Here is a 20,472-nt window from a genome sequence, read left to right as displayed (position 1 = left end):
ACATCACATTTTGTCTTATAGACAAAAATAAGTTTTGCTACAATACTTTGAAAATTTGTTGCAACACAATTGATATATTTGGGAACAGTGGGAGCATAAACAATGTCAGGTTTGCTTCTTCACAATTCCACCCATGAGGAACACCCAGGACACAGACACACACGTGCACACACTCTGCACACACCTCACACATCTACCAGAGCCCTCAGTTCACCAAAGGGCATCCCACACACACCTGACATTACAACTTTCAATAGTACTTCAGAGAACACTCTGTCCACCCCCTCACAACTCACAAGTCACAGACTGCCTGTCCTTCTAATATCCACTTCCACAGAAAACTTCAGGTCTTTTTCGAAGCAAAGGGCCATATTTACGGTTTTTCTTAACCACTTAACGTGTAAAACTGTGCTATTTGCATTCGGTTCCTTTTTTTTTTTTTTAATGTGTTGCCAATACAGTTTTGAGTGTTGAGTGCCTAATCCCATATTTTTCATAAGTGCTACAGTTTTTAATCAACAATTTTATATAGCATGGTGACTTTCAGGAATGCTTAAGTCATGTTATAGAAGAAGTAACTGTTTAACATAATCACGTCCACAAAGAAGAACTGCATAACATCAAGAATCTCCCCATTCTGTACATGGGGATGTAAGAGTACACAAAAAAAGAGAGGCTGGAAAAGAAAATATCACAGTTTCAACTTAATCATTTCCAACAACTCAGAAGCAAAGGAAACTCCTGAGTTTCATTATGTCTAATGTTCCAGGTGGGAATCTTCCAAAGGCCTAGGAAAGCCTGGGTCAGCCTAGCGAAGGCTACATAAATTAACTTTAACTACAGACTTAATTCCTTTAACTACAGATTTAGAGGGCAGGCTGTGTCACACACGCTACGTTTTAAAAAAACAAAGGAACTAATGGCAGTAATGTGTATATTTAATGTGACCAGGACAGCACAACCTTTGGTTTCTGCTCAAATGATCTGATATATCTCTGAATAGGTTCTCAATCATTCAACGGTTAGTCACTCATGACAAATGAAAAAAAATACCAGACTGGAGAAAAATAATCACTATGTACAAATAAGTTTCTGAGAAAGCCTTTATTTCTACTTTGTAGAATCCAATCAAAAGAGTAGACAAACCAAACATTACACTTTCATATTAAATTAGCCACACTGTTAGGATACTTAATGAAATTTGAAATTCTTCTATTTAATTTTATTAATGATATTTAGGAATGAGAGTAAATCAACTTGACACCAAATGGGGCTAGAATTTCCCAACGAGTTTTCCACATAGTGGTAAACATAGCAGGTATGTCTTCTTTATAGCTTTCCTTTCAAGAATCTCTTGCCAGAATTAATCTTATATCAAAACACTATGTTAAGTTACAGTGGAGAAACACAGAACTACCTAGGAAAAGATATTATAGCAAAGAGACTGTAAAAGCTTATTACAGCACAAACACAGCATTTACTATATTGCTGCCGCCCTTCTCAATTCTCTCAGCCTAGCAATTCCTGAAGTGCAAAATTTTTAAATACCTGTGTGTATAAAGATGAGACAGAAACAAAAAAATGAAAACACTTGTGATGAAAAGATGATTATGAATAAATTATTATAATTTCCTTTTATCATTCTTAAAGTTGATTTAATAGTTTAAAAATACTGTTCAACAGAACAAGGGTGGTAATATTTGTTAGAGTCTAATTAGGTAAGATTCTGGGATGTTTCTGATGACACAAATATCTGTGTTTGTTCAAATATCACAATGAAAAGAGTCAGTTTTTCAGACATACAACCTGAAACTATAGCTTCAATCTATGCCGACTGTTTTACTATTTTAATAATAGAGCTATTAAGTTAATAAAACAATACTAAAATCAATAGTGGCGGGGTTGAATTTGTGGCGACTGGGGAATGCCACTAAGCATACACCACAGAATCTGCACCAAAACAAGTCCTACAAGAGGTCTTTTTTTTTTTTTTGCCATTCTTTCCGTTGGAAGCTTTGCACTTGGCTCTGGTCAAAGCTGACGCACACACACAGCTAGGGAAATCAGCAATACATTCTCAGGAAAAAAGGCCAAGGAAGCAAAAGAACACAGGTGGTACACACACCAGCAGTAATCGTCTGCTCCCAGGGCGCCTGGCAGGCTTATGCCTCCTCAGCCATAGCACCTGCTCCCCAGCTCAGAGAGCCTTGGAGGTACCACCACACAGCATGGGAAGGCTTATCCTTGGCAAACATGCTGACCCTTGTTCTTCCAAATCTAAATTTCAAGGGTTCAAATGAAGGGCAGCATAATGGAAAAAATTAAATCCTCTGGAAACTTTGCTGTAATTAACTGCTTCAACCCTGCTCGACCACGTTCCAGGTCGTCTGAATTGCTAACACTCGCAGAAGCGGCCCTCAGTTCCCTTTCTCTCTCGCGGTCCCTACCCTACACTGTCATTAAGGGATTGTGGAAGGGGAAGGAGACATTTATCTGTTGAATACCTGACAACTCCAAGACTTTCAAACATCTCACAAATATGCTCTCCTTTAATCCTCACAGTAACCCTGTGTTTATAGACTGTCTTCCCTTTTCACATATAAAGAAACTCTCTTTTAAGTAACTAGATCAACAAGACATCTAAACAAAAATGAAATCCAATTATCCAAAAGCTTTAAAAATCCAGGTTATTCATTAGCCAAAGCTAGTACTTACATTTTGTTGTTTTGTTTTGTTTTGTTTTGTTTTGGGTGGGGGTGGCTTTGGGCCTTTTCATCTTTATATTTGTGAAAAAATTACCTTTGTTCATGGGGGCCATTATACTAATCACTTTACTTTTGTATATGTTTGACATTTTTGATAATAAAATAAAATAATTAAGGAAAAACATTATCTTAAACAGAAAGCCCACAAAAAAGGAGCTCTTACCCCTAGTGACAAATGAAATTCAAATAAATCCAAATTCTTTTAATTCACATACATCATAAGACTTCTGGATACTTAAAACCAGAATGAAAAAGCCAGGCACGCCAAGTCAACAATGAAATAGAAAATCAAGCCAAAACCAAACTATTTCACTTCCTCCCACTCTCACATTCACACACACACACACACACACACACAAACACTGCACAATGAAGGGACAACTGCACAGTTGTCCCTTCCAGACAAGACAACTAATGGATGCCAGCCTGGCAACGAAAAAAAAAAAAAAAAAAAAAGCTCAAGCTTTTACTGAAAAATAATCTTAGCAAAAGAGGCAAAGTTATTTCCACCCTCCATACAATAGCATGGAGCACAAGAAACTAGTTATTTATGAATAACAGACTTACTTTGTATACCATCCATATGGACTTTCAATTTCACAAAGTTTTTTCCTCATCTATCCTTGGAGAAAGTAAATATAAAACAGTTTCTCACTTCTTAGGCAAAAACTACGTCTCAAATTAAAGATACGAGTAGGCAAGCATATTCAAGACATAGAGGTATAGCTTTCAACATAAATTTGAAAACACCAAAGCCATTAACCTAACTACTTTTGCAGTTAAAAATCAGAAACCATGTTCCTAGCAAGATATAAGAATTTTACTGGACCTGCTCCATCCTAAATGAGGACCGATTGTTTTCCTATGTTCACCAATTTTTTTCATCTAAGGTTTAGGTACAAGACAAACCATTAATACATTCATTTGTGATTTGCAACTTCAAAGTATTATCATATATATACTATGTAAGACACAAAATGCTTAAAAGGTTTAAATAAAATCCATGTTGAATCCTAAATGGGCAAAACTTAAAACTCCTACTTGTCATCTGTCAGCAAACTAGGCCCTCACATAACCAAACATCTGACTGCATTTGGCATAGTTAATCTAAAACTATGCTATAAATCACTTATAATTAACATTTTTACAAATTCATCCGTTTTTATTTGATCCTTTTATCTAGTTCCTCACCTTGAAGTCTTAATAGTACACCAATCTTTCATTTACCCAAATGAGCAGGGAACTGGCTAGTTGTACTTTTTAGGAACCTCACATTTTATGCCTCAACTTTACTTCACTGACTTAACAAATAAATGTTAACTGAGCACCTACTGTGTGCCAAAACAGTGTTCTAGGCATTAGCGATACAACAATGTGCAACAGAAACAAGGCCCGTGAGTTTAACACTGAAATAGAGGTCTGAGGATGGAAAGGAGTTTAGGAGTTGTTAGCCAGTGAAAAAGATAAGGAAAGAGGCTCGTCTGTGCTGGAAACCAGGTGGAGGCCCATGTAGTGAGAGGGATGGGAGAGGAATGGCACAATGAGGCTGGAGAGGGGAGGAGAGGCCAGATCACCAAAGGTCTTCTAAGCTACAACAAGGAGTTTGAACTTTATCCTGAGTGCAGTGAGAGTCACTGAAGGGTAGAAGAAAGAGTCATCATGTCTGACAAATGCTTCCTGAGCACCTACTAAGTGCCAGACTTCTAAATCTGACACTCTTCAAAGTGGAAGGGAAGAGGCCTCAGCAGGGACATACATCCCTCCTCCACCGGTCCTGAAAGCATCTGTGTTACTAAGAAACATCAGATCACTGCTCAATACCACAGCTGTGACTCTGTTCAGGAGAGAAACAGCAGAAACACTCCCTGTGAATATGAACAGGCACAACCCAGGGCCCAAGGGGGTAAGACATTAAACATCTTTTCAAGAATTTCTTTACATTTTTTTTCTGTCTCACATGTCTACAATTACAATATATTCAACTATGATTCCTGGCAATTAAGGAATGTTAACCACAATTGAATACATCCATCCAGGAGTATACAAAACTGAAAATTTTTCACTAAACGAAAGCTGTGGTTTTACTAATCTACTTCCCTCGTTGAAGTAAGAAAAGGGCCAGAGACACAATGTGGGCTTCACTCATCACTGTCCCAGGAAGCACACTGCAGGGGTGTAACATTATAGAGATTGCATTCACGAAGTTAGCTCTGAGAAAACAGCCAAATCAGGCAAATGCAAAGCCAAGTTATAATTTTTCTCTTTTATCGCAGGCCCAAAATACAAAAATTTTCTAAGTACCCACCTGTCTTTAATTATTACCAGTATCATTCACATTTAGATAAATACATTTGAAGTTCAGCTGATACCAGGGGAAAAAAATCAAATTGCTAAATTTTATCATGTCAAAGTTGTAGGAGTCCAGCAGGTTTTACGTGTTAGATTTTTCTATTTCCTCATTCTTTAGCTATCTCTTCATTTTCTGATAATGTTTTGAAGGAAACAGGAAAAAAATAATCCTATGTTCACATCACACACCTTCTAGTCATCCATCCTGGCAGCTATTTTTCATCACCACCTGCCATCCTGTGCCTGTGCCATGGACTGGGGAGGCATGGGGGAAAAGAATGCTCTGGTGAATAAAGAATTACCAAGAGTCAAAGAAGCAGGAAACCAAAAATCAAAACGGCAAAGAAAAAAATACTTAACACGAAACTCCAAGTCATGTCTCCAGGTCTTCACTCTAACTACCATCACTTATTAAATAGCAAAATATAAAAGGTGCTGGTTAGGGGGCAGCCAGATGGCTTAGATGGTTAGAGCGCGAGCTCTCAACAAGGTTGCTGGTTCAATTCCCACATGGGATGGTGGGCTGCGCCCCCTGCAACTAAAGATTGAAAACGACAACTGGACTTGGAGCTGAGCTGCGCCCTCCACAACTAGATTGAAGGACAGTTACTTGGAGCTGATGAGCCCTGGAGAAACAGGAGCTGATGAGCCCTGGAGAAACACACTGTTCCCCAATATAAAAAATAAAAAGTAAATAAAAAGGTGCTGGTTAATGGAGATTTGAGGCCAACAAAATGCCAAGTAAAATTTACTTTTCCCTATCTTCAAAATCATCAGGTTCTTTCACTTCTGTATGGAAAAAAATTAGCGCAGTGTTTTATTAACAGTGTTTACCAATCTGTAATATTTTCCAAATTTCTCCTTTATATCATATGTTTAATCAGTAAACTGTACTGTCCCCAACACCAAAAATTTGGTGTCCGCACATCTGGCCCTGCCTTATAAGAACTTTCAGAGAACTGCAATTAGAAGCAGAAAACATTTAAATTTCAGTTATATTTCAGTCTTTGAACAAAATAATCAACAAACAGAAAAACATCAAATAAGAAGATATGGATAGTCCCCCTTTCATCAGAAAAGGTCATAGGACTCTTCAAACACTTGAAATATTTAATGGAATCTACAGAGCATGTCAAGTGTGGCAAACAGTATTTTAAAGATAAAGAATCAGAAATCAAGAAACCAGCATCAAACTTGAGAAAGATAAACTTTGACTTCTGCTTTCTCAAAAATCAGATCAGTTGCAGCTTATGTAAAAAATGCCTACCAATAACTTAGGTATTAGCAATGCCTATCAGACCTTCACAGGCAGAAAAACAAATGAGCACACTGTAGGAAGCTAAAGCTAAGTAATACTACCTACCGAATAGTATATTTTTAAAAGTACAAACAAAAGAAAAAATAAATAAATTGGACCTCATTAAAATTAAAAGTTTTCCGCATCAAAGGATACTATCAAAAAAGTGAAAAGACAACCTACAGAATGGGAGAAAATATTTGCAAATCATGTATCTGATAATGGTTTAATATTCGGAATATATAAAGAACTGCTAACAACTCAACAACAAACAATCTAATCAAAAAAATGGGCAAAGGACCAAAACAAACATTTCTCCAAAGAAGATACACAAATGGCCAATAAACACATGAAAAGATGCTCAACATTAGTCATTAAGGAAATGAAAAGCAAAATCACAATGAGCTACACCTACTAGGACACCTATACTTGAAAGAAAGAGGGTGGAAGAAGGGAGGAGAAGGGAGGGGAGGGGAGGGGAAGGTAGGGCAGGGGAAGGGAGGGGAGGGGAGGGCAGGGAGTAAAGTAACAAGTGTTGGCCAGGATGTGGACAAGCTGAAGTCCTTATACATTGCTGGTGGGAATGTAAAACGGTGCCACCACTGTGGAAAAGCCCGGCAGTTCCATAAAAAAGTAAATAGAATACCACATGGCCTAGCAATTCCACTCCTAGGTAGATACCCAAAAGAACTGAAAACAGGACTCAAACACATACTTGCGAACCGAAACTCATAGCAGCATTATTCACAATAGCTAAAGGTGGAAACAATTCAAGAGTTCATCAACAGATGAATACATACAATGGAATATCATTCACTCACAAAAACAATGCAGTTCTGACAATGCTACCACATGAATGAACCTTGAAGATATCATGCTAAGTGAAATAAACCAGACACAAAAGGACAAATATTATATGATTCACTTTTATGAAGTATCTAGAAAAGGCAAATTCATAGAGACAGAACGTAGACTGAGGTGAGGGAGTAAGGCGTTAGTGCTTAGCAGTAAGTTTTGTTTGAGGTGACAAAAAATTTGGCAGAGTGGTGATGGTTGTATTACATTGTGAATGTAATTAATACCACTGAATTGCACACTTAGATTACCAAAATACAAGGCAAACTTGATGTTACATAGATTTTTTCCACCAAAAAAAGAAAAAAGAAAAAAGAAAAAAAACCCAGCAAAAGAAAAAACAGTACAAAGTAATTTTGGGCAAAATGAAATCAGAATTAATACAAGAAGCGTTCCTTCTGCCACCGTAAGCGCAATCCAACAGTGAAGAGGCTGGCTTGCCCAGACAAGTTTCTTCATTCATTTCATTACACATTTAAATGCATACAATGTAATGTGGCAGCCCTATTCTAGGCACAAGGAAATTACCATCCAGAAAACTTCCCTATCATTTAAGATTGTGAGGATATCAATAAAATAATCTTTCCTTAAAAAGTTAAGAGATTAAACGCTTTTAAAATACACGAATTCAAAATAAGTGCATGAAGAATCCTAAAGCCAGTCTACCATCATTTTTGATCCATCTGGTTTAACTTCTTTAAATTGGCAATTTTGTCATTTTTCTGAACTGGAATGAAAGATTTTTTTCTTTTTCTTTTTTAACTACACAAACATGATCACAACACATCATTTAGGAAAATACTATTTTTTTTATCTTTACGAGCCAATGGTCTCCTGATCAGAAAATATATACATAACAGTCATGAATATAATTTAGTCTTAGTGCCTAAAAGCAGAACTCCTCAAAATGGGGTAATCAGAAGGTCTATGAGGAAAAAAATACTCCTGTTTTTCCATCTTTCCAAGTTTATGGTTGTTCAACACATGAGAATTAAGCAAAAGTTTAAATGACTACTAATACTTTGAGGACCACCTGGAAGGTGAAAAAAAAAACAACAGCTCCCTTTTTACTGATATTTAAATGTTTTATAGCTCTTCCATGAAAATAATACACAACTGTGCTCACTAGTATACCTTAGATTAATTTAAGCTTTAAAACACAACACTGAGCTTTCCTACTATACACTTTCCTGTACCTGACATTCCACATTTTTCATCTTCATAATTAGGCCACTAATCGCCTCAGAGAACTGTTCATAATTGATGACAGTAACTAAGGTACCTCAGAAACAATGACCAAGCTCCCTTCTAGTCGCAGCAAAGTACCTGTGTGTCTCTGTAACCTGGGAAGGAGGAGGACGAACAATAACTCGAGTCTAATAATCGCTTACTGAAACTAACAAAAGGAGGGAGGGCAAGGGGGAATTTGAGAAGAGACAGCACTTTAAATTATTCAATGTGATTCCCATGCTTGGGAAAACACTGAATTCAGGGGATCAGCAGGAGGTATCAATGTTCTTCAGTAAAAAGCCACATTATAAAAAGAATTACTGGATCAAAATGTAATATTCATTTTCATTTAACATCCAATTACCTAGAGGATTGAGGATGAGGCAGGAGCTAATGAGTCCAGAGCTCGATTTCATGCTTAAAAGCAAAAGTGTGAAGCCGCAGGAAAGGACTGATTGAGCAGATTAGAACTTAAAAGGATGACAGAAGACAAAAGGAGGGTGGATGGTCTTAACATCCCAAAGATATACTTCCATAAAATTCTTTTAGTTTTTGCCTTTGACCAAGACAACACAAGTTTCCTTTTTTTCTTTCTTTTTTTTCCCCCAGTGTAGAAATTCTAAGTCTTTTAGGGCCTATGTCCTAAAACAACAGCATTGCACAGTGTGAGCTCCTCCCAAAGAGTAAAACTGTGAAGTCTGGTGCAACTTCACCATTCCAGCAGGCCTGCAGAATCTATGGCTCAGTGTTGCATTCAAGCTGGGAGACTAAGTGAATGGGCAATCTGAATTTTTTTAAATGGGGTCATTTTCAACAGTGACAGAAGTCATTATTCCTTTTTATACTTATAAGTTCAACATACCGTTTCTCGAATCATGTTAACTTCAGATCTAAAAGGGACCCTCGAATCTATCCAATTACATCAGTTTACAGATGAGGAAACTGAAGTAAAAATTTATATCTAGTTATTGGTAAAGTCCGACTGGAGCCCAATCGTCCTAACTCTCAGTTTCGTACTATGTAGTATTAGACCAAATGGACACCTCCTATGGTTATAAACAATCATTACAAACACAGAGCTTTGTGTCAAGCCTGTGCTAAGCAGTTTTACATGCATATCAAAAAGATAGTATCCATTTGGCAGGTAAGAAAATGTATTTGCCCACTTGGTCAGGACTGATCCAAACCTAGTTCTGGCTGATTTCTCTCAGCTGAAGGTCATGTCTATCCTACAGTCCTTACCACGGCCTAAAGGTCCTGAACCCTCCTACCCTTCTGAACTCATCTCCTACCACTCTCCCATCACTCACAAAAATCCAGTCACCCTGCATTCAGTCAAGCCCATCCCTGCCTCAGGGCCTTTTCATGTGTGCTGAGTGCCCACCCCCAGCCCACCACAGCTGCCACCCCCAGACCTGTGAGTGACTGGTTCTACCCCTTCAAGTCAAGTATCACCTCTTCCCTAACCACTCAATCTAAAACAAACCCTCAGTCACTCCCACCACTATCTGAAATTATCTTGTATATTGGTCGTCTCCCCATTAGAATAAAAATACCACATGGACAAAAACTTCCCACTAGAATGAAAGCACCACAATGGCAGAAATGGTCCACCTTATTCATTTCTAGACCACCCAATATCCAAGAGTATTTGACAAGAGGAGGCACTCAATATATATATAGGATGAAGGAATGAATATCTGTGTCTGAACTTCCAACTCATTAAGGGCCAGCATCATACAATTCAGCAACTGATTATATACTATCTTCTATTTTTCTCTAGTTGTTTCCTGTGATTAATCATGTCTCTGCAACCATACTGTACATGCCTCATGGATACCTCATAATTTTCTGCTCCGGGCAAGTTAATAATTCACCCTGGGCTTATAAAATCATCTATAAAATGAAAGAAGCAGTCAAAAGCCTAGAACTTAAACATCTCCCATAGCTGGTAACATGACAGGTAAACACTCAAATACTGGATTATTATTGACTCACAGATCTTAAATTCCCTGCATATTCTCAACAACATTCTACAAGAATACACCTCGTGTGCAAAGGAACACATTCCTTTATTTAGCTAGTATTAGAAATAACGGCCCTTGCACTAGAAAGAGTACGCACAAGTCTCTCTCTTCTCATAACAGCGCCATTAATTTAAGGCAACACCCAACCTGTTCGCTTCTGATTATCTTTTATCTCGACCAGCATTAACCTCCAGTTTTCTCTGTTTCTCTGACAGGCCTCAGCAGCATCACATTTCTTACTTCTTGCTTGCTCAAGTTTTGTTTGCTTTATGTGGTTGGATGTAACCAGTGCACCTTCTGTTATCTAAAAAAACTATAAAATTAGGGCAAGTAGGGCAAGCATTTGGCTTCCATGGCTTTGGAATTCCTACTCCCTTGAAGGGCTCTAAAGAGCCAAGGCAACAGAGAGACCTTCCTTCCTGGTGATTTATTACAAGTCACTCCCACTGGCCTGTCACGCTCAGTGGAGGAAACGTCTGGATTGGAGCAGAGTCATCTATTGGCTCGAGTACCAACGACCTGGAGCGGTAACTGATACAGTCTGAATGGGTGATTCCAAAGACTGTCCAAGTCTAGCAGATTTCCACTGTTAAAGACATTTCAGCCCCAAACCCAAGACCCTGTTTCCAAAACAGCAAAATTCTGCAGAGAGGACATAAAACATGACCAAAGTCCTGGTCAAAAGGGTCCCGTTTCAGATTTATACCTTCAACCTGTTCTCCAAATATGATTTCCTTCTAAAAAGAATGACATGACGCAATACTCAAAGAAAATATGTGAGTGTACGCATGAAGGCACATATGGAAAGAGAGGGGTGTCTTTAGCAGGGTGAAGCTTCTTTATTTTCTAAAATAAAATAACCCACATGTCACCATATTCATTTCACTCCAGAAAAGCTCAGGAAGTGCACTGAGGCATTTAGAGGGCATTTGCATGTGAGGAACAACAACTAAAGGCTATTTTCATATAATACTTACTGGGAGAATCTGAAATTGTCCTGTGACAATTATTAGAAAAGGTTGCATTTGATTATATAAAACATGCATCATATTTTGCCGTGTATCATGTGCTCCCATGTATAATACATATCCATGTTTTTGGCCCAAACATTCAGGGAGAAAAATCTTTCGTTTGAATTCAAATGTTTCTTTGTTCACATTTAGGTACTTGTTTTTTTGTATTATAAAGGAATTTTAGCATTTATTCTTTAACATATTATGGTACAAGAAATTTTATGTACTGGTAACATATTTACAATATTTACACATCATAGAAGTCGAAGAACTCTACATTGTTGCAAGTTTGTTGTAAGCGCAACAAAACCGATTATCCATCGATATTGTTATTGATTTCTAGAGTTACACTTTTAACTCATAAGCATAAATAAAAGAATTAAAAACATTTATACAGATATGGAATTAGTATTACCCATGTATAATGCACACCCTGGTTTTTCCCTCACAAATTCTGGGGGAAAAGTGTGCATTATACACGGCAAAATACAGTATCTTATTTAAAATCTTAGGTCCACTATTTGTATAGAATGTGAATGAATTCTCAACTTTCTATATGTCAAAACATCTCATTAGAAGTTTGATTAAGAAGGAGTTCTAGTTTTTCAAACAACTTTGTTTTTTGTGCCAAGTATAGGATCAGAGAATCAAGTGACTTCCTCAAGGTCATCTGGTCAAGTCAGGTGGGATTAGAATTACCGGTTTCTGCTTTCCAAAAGCCAGCCATAAATCAAACTTTTCTTGTAACTAAGCAGGCCAAAAGGGAAAAACCATTCCCCATTTTCTTTCCTCAACACTCAAAGGATAAAAAAAAAAATTAGTTTAAATGGTAGAACTTTAATCAAATTTCATCATTGCATAGACTATGACCTCTAACTATGCACAGTCACCTCTCAAAATCAATAACCTTGAACAAGTTGCAAAGGTCAGTAACCTATATAGCCTTCCCAGATGATCGCATCATAAACTTAAGATGTTTTGAAATCGTCACTTCATATGCACATCTATAAATAATTCACTTATCTTCCGAAAGACCTGGTCATACTGGAATATGGAAGTACTCTGAGCTCTTAGATCTTTCTTAAGGTAAAGGGTCACAAATAAGTTCAAAGTTTTCTTCAGAACCCTGAAAAGAATAGGCATATTTCAATAGTGCGGGTAAAACAGGCGATTGATAAACAAGAATCACTCAGGCAGAGAGGACTAGATAGGAGAGGCATTTTCATCACCGTATCACCCTCCTCTTCTTTTTTCAAATCCACCACCTCCATCATATTTTCCGTCCCATCCTTTCCATTTCTACTTTTCAACTACTGATATAAAACACTACTTTTGAATTAACAACAAAAATAACGTCCAATGAAATCATATTTTTTAAAAAAATACTAATTGGATAGGGATGGGGATATCAAAGTAGCAAAGAGTACTTTGTATTTGTTACAAACACACTAGTCTTATTATTTAAGTTTCCTCACATCCAATTTTCTAAGTCAAATAGTCCATCACCCCCATTTCAGAGGCCTCTCACGTCCAGGAAAATTCCCCTTTGCTCTGAAATTATGAGTCACTGATATTTAGAGCTGGCGTTAGATCTCAGAAGTACTAAGTTAATGGCTAGGCTGAAATTGTGGTTGCGTGGTATTATACATAAACAACTTTAAAACTTTTATAACCAAGATGATTTTTCGCGTCTCAAATTCAAGTCTACCTATTTCTGAATATAGCTGTAACACACTCTTGGAGTGATGATTTCTCTTTAGCCCTTGAGCAAAAATGTGGCCACAGGGTATACAAAGCTAATCAAAACCAAGGACTGGAAAAAATTAAACCTGGAAGGAACTACAAGTCTGACACTTTCCATTATGCCAGAAAACAGAATTGCCATTACTTGGAAACGTATTAGGTCGAGCCATACTAAATTGCCGATATATTTAACTGTCTTTGACCTGCAAAAACAGAAATTTCATATGGTTCAATCTAATGTTATTTTCTAAGCTCATTTTAATAATTATCTCAAATAAAGTCTTCATATCCCAAAGCACATAAAACCTCATAATTTTCGAGATTGCCTAACCTTTTGAAAAGATTTGCCATCCCACTGTCCAAACCAAGTCATTTGAAAAATTAAGTTCACTAACAGGAAAGCCAAGATAAGTAAAACCACCAATGTAACCATGCTGAATGTAACCATGCTTTCAGGAACCCTAAGACCACTCCACATCCTTTTTACTGTTCCCCTTTCCCACTAAAAGAATTTGAATTCTAGGCAGGTCTGCCTTTTAGAAGATTTACATTTAAGGAGATACAATGAAAAATGTAAGCGCTTTGCATCCTTTTCAGTGACCAGTGACATAGGAATCTAAGCAGAGTGGGAGTAGCAGCCCTTTACCCTGGTGTTCCACTGACCTAAAAATCTACCAGTGAGGAATTTTAATTAAGTTCCATTTCTGTTGGAGAATCTGGCTTCTAATCTTTCTAATCAAAAGGGTTATTACCATACCAATGGGATATATTTTTCCATTTCGATATGGCTGATTTATGCACCCACCAGAAATAACCTGTCACCTTCACAAAAGAGGTTATGATGGTTCCAAGACTGCCTCTAGGTCCAAGTCCATTAACGCACACCCATTTTTGTCAGAGTCTAATATCCAATATGCTAATGAACTCTTTTCTCAATTAATTCCACTAATTACTCAACCTGTTCTTGTTCTGCCAAAATTCGTACCTACTCAACTGATCCACCAGGCTACATACAGCAGCTTCCTAGAGGGATGCTTTTCCTACGACACCTCATAAACTGTTAGGGCAATCTGATGTTGCCTCTTCTATCTTCCTAGATCTAGTTTATAGTACATATCATCAATATTAACCATCAAGTGAAATATGCTCTAAAAAAAAAAATTGAGAGAATCTCCTGCTCTATCTGGAAATGTCTCTATTCAGCTAGTTCAGCGTTGATAGGTCAACAGAGATTGGTACCAGTCTCTACCGTAGTACAATCCTACAGAGCATTTCCCTGTAATTAAACCATCAATCTTTTCGTAACATCCAAATAATCCAGACTTTTTCTAGCAGAATTCACTCTCTTTGTCCCACCCCCAACAGCATCTCCTGATCATTTTTCACCCTAAACTGAGGTTTACTCTAGAGCCCCGTAGTGATGCCAAGTCAGGTGAATACATTCCTGAAACCTTCCATCCCTTTTCTCTAAAGTTTTGCTTTGTTTTGTTTTTTAAACTATGCATCAGGTACGGCGATAAGTGCTTTAAAAGAGAATTTATCAACTTCCATCCTTGAAACCTATGAGATTAGGATTTGTACCCCATTTTACAGAGGAGAAAAGCTAAGGCTTAATAACTTGCCCAAGGTCATACAGGGCAGGGATTCAAATCCAAGTCTGACTTCAATGTCCTCTGACCTTAGCCCTCTCATCTCTTTTTTCATGTCCTAGATGTCTGCTCCGTGGTCTTACAAAGTCTTGGGCAGGGTTCAGTTTCTTCAAAGGCTGTCTTTCCTTTATTTTTATTATTATTATTTTTTAAAGTAGTGAAAGAGCAGTTTATTAGAAGAGAAAGTACACTTCAAAGAGGTAGAAGCGGGTCCAAGCAGAAGCGTGATTCAAAGCGCTCGAAAGGCTCAAAGGCTCCAAGGACCAAAGAGCAAGGTCCAGGGCTCAAAGGGCCAAAGGGCCAAAGAGCCAAGGGTCTGGACCAGGGCGTTATTACTAGGAGAAAAAGTACACTCCAAAGAGTTTGGAGTAGGCCGGGCAAGAGAAGGGGTTCAAAAAGGCCCAGAGACTGTCTTTCCTTTAAAGGACATGCCTTAGAGAAGAAGGAGTATCCATTCCATCTTTTCTCCACGTTCCTCCTTTCCACCCGACCCCATTTCCCAAAGACTCTTTTAGGGCCAGTATAAATGTCCCCTTTCACCCCCGAGCAGGCAGCATAGAACACTGAAGGGCCACCTTCTAGCTCAAGGCTGGGAGGGCAGAAGTGAAAGAAAAAGAAGAGCCCAGCCAGCACCCCTACCCCACGTCTTCATTCAGGAGGAAACTGTGGCTGAGGACCGCAGAGAGGTGTAGGGATGGGGGAGTGGGGGGGGGGGAGTAGGCAGGGAAGTGACAAGAGCGTGCCCTTGGGGGTAGGCGGGGCGGGGGTGGGACGGAGACATGGAAAAGGCTGGGGACTCTCGTGGGTTAGTAGACTGAATGGGGGGGTGGGCCTCCACACCGGGTAGGAGGTGCCACTGGGAGAGGAAAGGGATCCCGCCACTTGGAGGAGAATGTGTGTTGGGGAGGCGGACCTGGAGGAAGATGTGACTGGGGAAAGTGGAGGGAAGAAAGGGTAGGGAAGGGACGGTGAGCAGGAAACCGTGGAGTCACCGAGGAAGCGGGAGGGGATGGATGGATGGCAACCGGGAAGGTGGGGAGCCTCTAAACCAGGGCACCGGGTCTCGCTGCTCCGCGAGGAGCGCCGAGCCGGTTGTGGGGGGAGGTGGGTTCGGGGTGCGCGGAATGCCGGGAACCAGGGCTTGCGGGGACCCCGGGGGAGGAGTGGGAGTTCTCCTGCCGAGACGCGGGAAGCGGGGGTTCCAGCGAGGCGAGAGCGGGAAAGGGGGCGTCCCAGCACGAAGGAGGGGTGTGTGACGGCACATGAGGGTCGGGAGGAGCTGGGGTTTGGGCGTCGGGGGTGGGCGGGAAGCTGGCGAGGGGAGGAGGGTTCCGAACCCCGTCGGGTTGCAGAGGGCGGGAATGTCCTGGGATCACCCGAGGGTCAGGCCGGGGTCCCCCCAGTCTTCAGAGGGCCAGACTCGGGGTCGCCTCCCGGCCGGGGATCCAACAAGGACCAGTGCCTTCAGGGCGGGGCGGGGATCCCCGGAATCCTCTAGAGGCCAGAGCGCACCCCCCACCGCCCCCCGGATCCCAGGCCCCCTTCCTACCTATGCCGGGCGCTACATAGACGAAGTAGAGCAGCGAGGACGAGAGCGAGAAGAAGAAGAGCGCGGCGATCAGCGAGCGGCGCGGCAGCCGCAGCAGTCCCCGGCGAACGCGCATGCTGCAGCCGGGCGGCCGCTGGAGGGCCGGGCCGGGCCTGCTCCCGCCGTTCCCCGTCCGTCGCCTCCTGGGCCTCCGCCGCCGCCTGGGCCTCGGCCACCACCTCCCAGGCCTCGCCGGCCGCCGCTGGCCGCTACCTCGCCGCTCCCAGCCGCCGGCCGCCGAGGGCCGGGCCACATGAAGCGGGCGGGGGCCGGAGCGGCCCCGAGTGAGCGCAGCAGAGGGGGCGGGGCGACCCGCGGGGGCGGGGCGGGGGCGGGGCCAGCGCCGCCGGGCACCGTCGTAAAAGACCCGCTCGAGCGTGCTCGCCGCCCGGCTCTCGCGGCGGCCCTCAGGGAAAGTAGCCAAATGGCGACAGCCCCTCTCCCCGCTCGGCCACCGCCCAGGTTTTTGGGGAGCGTCGCTCAAGTGCCGGGAGCCTTCGCGTAGGGGCGCCCCCAACCCGGGAGCCAAGGGGCCGTCTGCAATGTCTGAAGCGGCTGGTCGCCAAGTTCGGCAGAATATCTGGGATCGTAGGCAGGAGAGCTCGGTACACACCCTCATTCATTCACCCATTCATTCATTCATTCAATTCACGATTTACGGAACACCAGACATACCAGACACCGTTCTTGATGCTGGGGAGGCTACCAAGAACAAAACAGACAAAATCTGTGTCATTTTGGAACTTAAAACAAATGGGAGGAGAAAAAGAAACATCAATTCATCGTATCAGGTACCGATAAGTGATATGAACACAATAAAACAGGAGAACGTGTTGGAGGCAGGGTAGTGGGGCCAAGGAAGGCCTCACTGAGCAGATGACATGAACTGAGACATAAAAGAGTGAACAGCAGATGCAAAGGCATGATCTGTCCCCAGGCTGACTCCCAGGCCAGCACGGATAAAATCCAGTAAGGTAGGAAGAGTGGCAAGGATGAGGTTGGAACTCTAGGCAAGGTCCACATCCCACAGAATTATAAGGAGTGTAATGATAACAGCCATCAATGTGAAGACATGTGTTAAGATATAGTGGACCTTACTTATCTCTTTAAATCCCTCCAACACCCATGAGATATGTGCTCTTATTATTCCTATGGTAAAAATGAGGAAACAGGCTCCTAGAGGGAGAAGCAATTCACCCAAGCCTTGCAGTAAGGGCTCAAATCAAAACTGACCTGTTTCCCAAGACAGACCCTTGACTACTAGGTTGTAACTGCCTCACTATTCCAATCTGGCCCCTAATTGTCATCCTACAGACAAATTGGTATCCTACTCTATAGGATAGTGTGAGAATATGTTAAAAACATTGCTTTAAGCTCAGCCCCAGGCCAGAAGACCCCCAAAGGCGGTGAAACTCACGGCCAGGGCCAGTAGAAACAGCACCAGCTTCAAGAAGCTGCTAGCTGAAGTGGGAAGGCAAGTGTCCCCTATATACATTTGAACCTGGGGCACTGTCTTGGAATGTCAGAAGCAGTCAGGAGAGAGGATTTTGCAGGGATTCTATAAGAACCAACAATAATCCCACTTTGTATTCCTAAAGCAATTTATACTTTTTGGGGAGGGGAAGGGGAACAGGACTTTATTGTGGAACAGTGTGTACTTCCAGGACTTTTTTTCCCCCCAAAGTCAAATTGTTGTCCTTTCAATCTTAGTTGTGGAGGGCTCAGCTCAGCTCCAGGTCCAGTTGACGTTGCTAGTTGCAGGGGGTGCAGTCCACCATCCCTTGCGGGAGTCAAGGAATCAAACTAGCAACCTTGTGGGTGAGAGCCCGCGCTTAGCCATCCAGGAGGCAGCTCAGCTCAAGGTGCCGTGTTCAATCTTAGTTTCAGGGGGCGCTGCCCACCATCCCTTGCAGGACTCGAGGAGTTGAACTGGCAACCTTGTAGTTGAAAGCCCACTGGCCGGCCCATATGGGAATCGAACCGCAGCCTTTGGAGTTAGGAGCACGGAGCTCCAACCACCTGAGCCACCGGGCTGGCCCCGCAATTTATACTTTTTATAGTGTTTCTTTGATCCTTTAAGTGAGGGCTCTAGGGCCAGATTGCCCAGGTTCTCTGACTCCCAGCTCTTCCATTCTTACCTGAGTGACTTTAGGCAGGTTACTTAACCTCTCTGTGCCTTTCAGTAAAAAGGGGGGATGTTAGTAGTATCAATCTCATCAGGTTGTTGTGAGGTTTGGAGTAATACATGTAAAGCCTGGCACACTCCCCTTTAGAAAACGAGGTGAGAGAGAAGAGGCTTAAACAACAAAAAAGAAATGCAGGAATTTTGACTCAGATGTAGGTTCAAATCTTGACTTGGTCTCAATTGACTATGTGACCTTTAGCAAATCACTTGCCCCTCTGAGCTATTTATTATCTGTGAAATGAACCCAGTACTCCCACCCACAGGGAAGTGATGTGGAATAAGTGAGACAGCAGAGGTGAGACCCTAGACCGGAAATCCCGAACTAGCTGAAATAATCTGACCTGCAACTACTTTTTGTTTGGTCCGCACACCAGCCTCTCCCCTACCATGTCTTTAACAAACATTTTCAAACATACAGAAAAGTTGAAAGAATAGCACAAGAAACACTCCACCTGAATTCAACAATCGCTATCATTTTTCCAGATTTATCTATATTCATATGTATGTACAATCTTTTCTGCATTATTTAAAAGTAAGTTGCTGCCTTACTGGAACTATATATGTCTCAATACTTCAGCAGAAATCTCAAGAAAAAATTGTATTCTCCTAGATAATGACCATGATATTATCACACTTGAGAAAATGAATAGTCATACCACAATATCCTGTAACATCAGTGCATTCTCAAATTTCCCCCATTTGTTTTTAAGAATGTCTTTTATAGTAGTTTATTTTTTCAACAGTACGGAAACAAGGTTTACACGTTGTATTTAGAGTTATTTCTAGTACTTGTTTATCTACAACACTCCCTCTACCTTTTTTTGCATCATTTCCCCTCAACAATTTATTTAAAACATTTTTAAACCTATAGGGAAGTTGCAAGAATGGTACAATGAACACCCACCCACAACCATGCAATGTTTTGTTTTGTTTAATTTAACTAATATTAGGTCCATTGGACTTCCACTTAGAAAAAAAAAGACTTCACTCCTAGTACCTCACACTTCCCACAAAAGTAATTCAAGATGGATTGTAGCTCTAAATGTGAATGATAAAACAAAAAAGCTTTTAGGCAAAAACAAAGAAGAATATCTTCATGTCCTTGGAGTAAGCGAAGATTTATCAGAGGACACAAACACCAACCAAAAGGGAAAATTTTGATAGATTAGGCTACCTGCAAATAAGAATTTCTCTTCATCAAAAGATACTATTAAGGGGGGGAAAATACACTACCTAGTAGGAGATAAAGTAGAAAACTATGATAAAGAACTCATATCCAAAGTATTGTTTAAGATAAGATCAACAAGCCAATAAGGGGAAAAAAGGAGGGAAAGCAAAAGATTTGAATAGGCATCTATAAAAACAGATATTCAAATGGCCAATAAGCATATGAAAAGATGCTTATATCTTTTGAAAAATGCAAATGAAACCATACTTCCATACCATCTGTGGGCCTCTAGTTTTGAAAAAGAGAGGGAGCGCTTGGGACCAAGCCTTGAGGAAGTCCAACTCTGAATGGCAGAGTAGAATGTGACTCTGCCAGGGAATAGAGAGGTAGGAGGCAAAGCCAGGAGTCTGGGTGTTCTGGGAGCCAAGGGATGAGGTGCCTCTGCTCTTGTGAATAGGCCAAAGGTGTCTCCTAACTGGTCATAGAAGCCCTCACTCCATCTCGTCATCTGTAAAGTGGCATTCACTGGACTGACTTCCTTAGCGTGCTGGGAGGTGGAAAGATCTCGGAGACTCGCGAACCTCTAAGCACACTGGATCAGAG

General features: G+C 41.1%; 1 protein-coding gene across 1 annotated transcript in view; it reads right to left on the bottom strand.

The window, feature by feature from the left end:
• B4GALT5 (beta-1,4-galactosyltransferase 5) overlaps nucleotides 1-16,810 on the bottom strand; it is a 66,121-nt gene extending 49,311 nt beyond the window's left edge. Inside the window, exon 1 of the mRNA XM_074317236.2 lies at nucleotides 16,478-16,810. Within this exon, the coding sequence (XP_074173337.1) occupies nucleotides 16,478-16,592 (115 nt within the window). The 5' untranslated portion in view covers nucleotides 16,593-16,810. The remainder of the gene's footprint in view (nucleotides 1-16,477) is intronic.
• Nucleotides 16,811-20,472: the final 3,662 nt, after the last annotated feature.

This window comes from Rhinolophus sinicus, chromosome 13 (assembly GCF_057876585.1).
Source record: "Rhinolophus sinicus isolate RSI-liver-muscle chromosome 13, RSI-T2T, whole genome shotgun sequence".
Taxonomy (NCBI): domain Eukaryota; kingdom Metazoa; phylum Chordata; class Mammalia; order Chiroptera; family Rhinolophidae; genus Rhinolophus; species Rhinolophus sinicus.
This window is presented reverse-complemented; position numbering and strand designations above follow the sequence as displayed.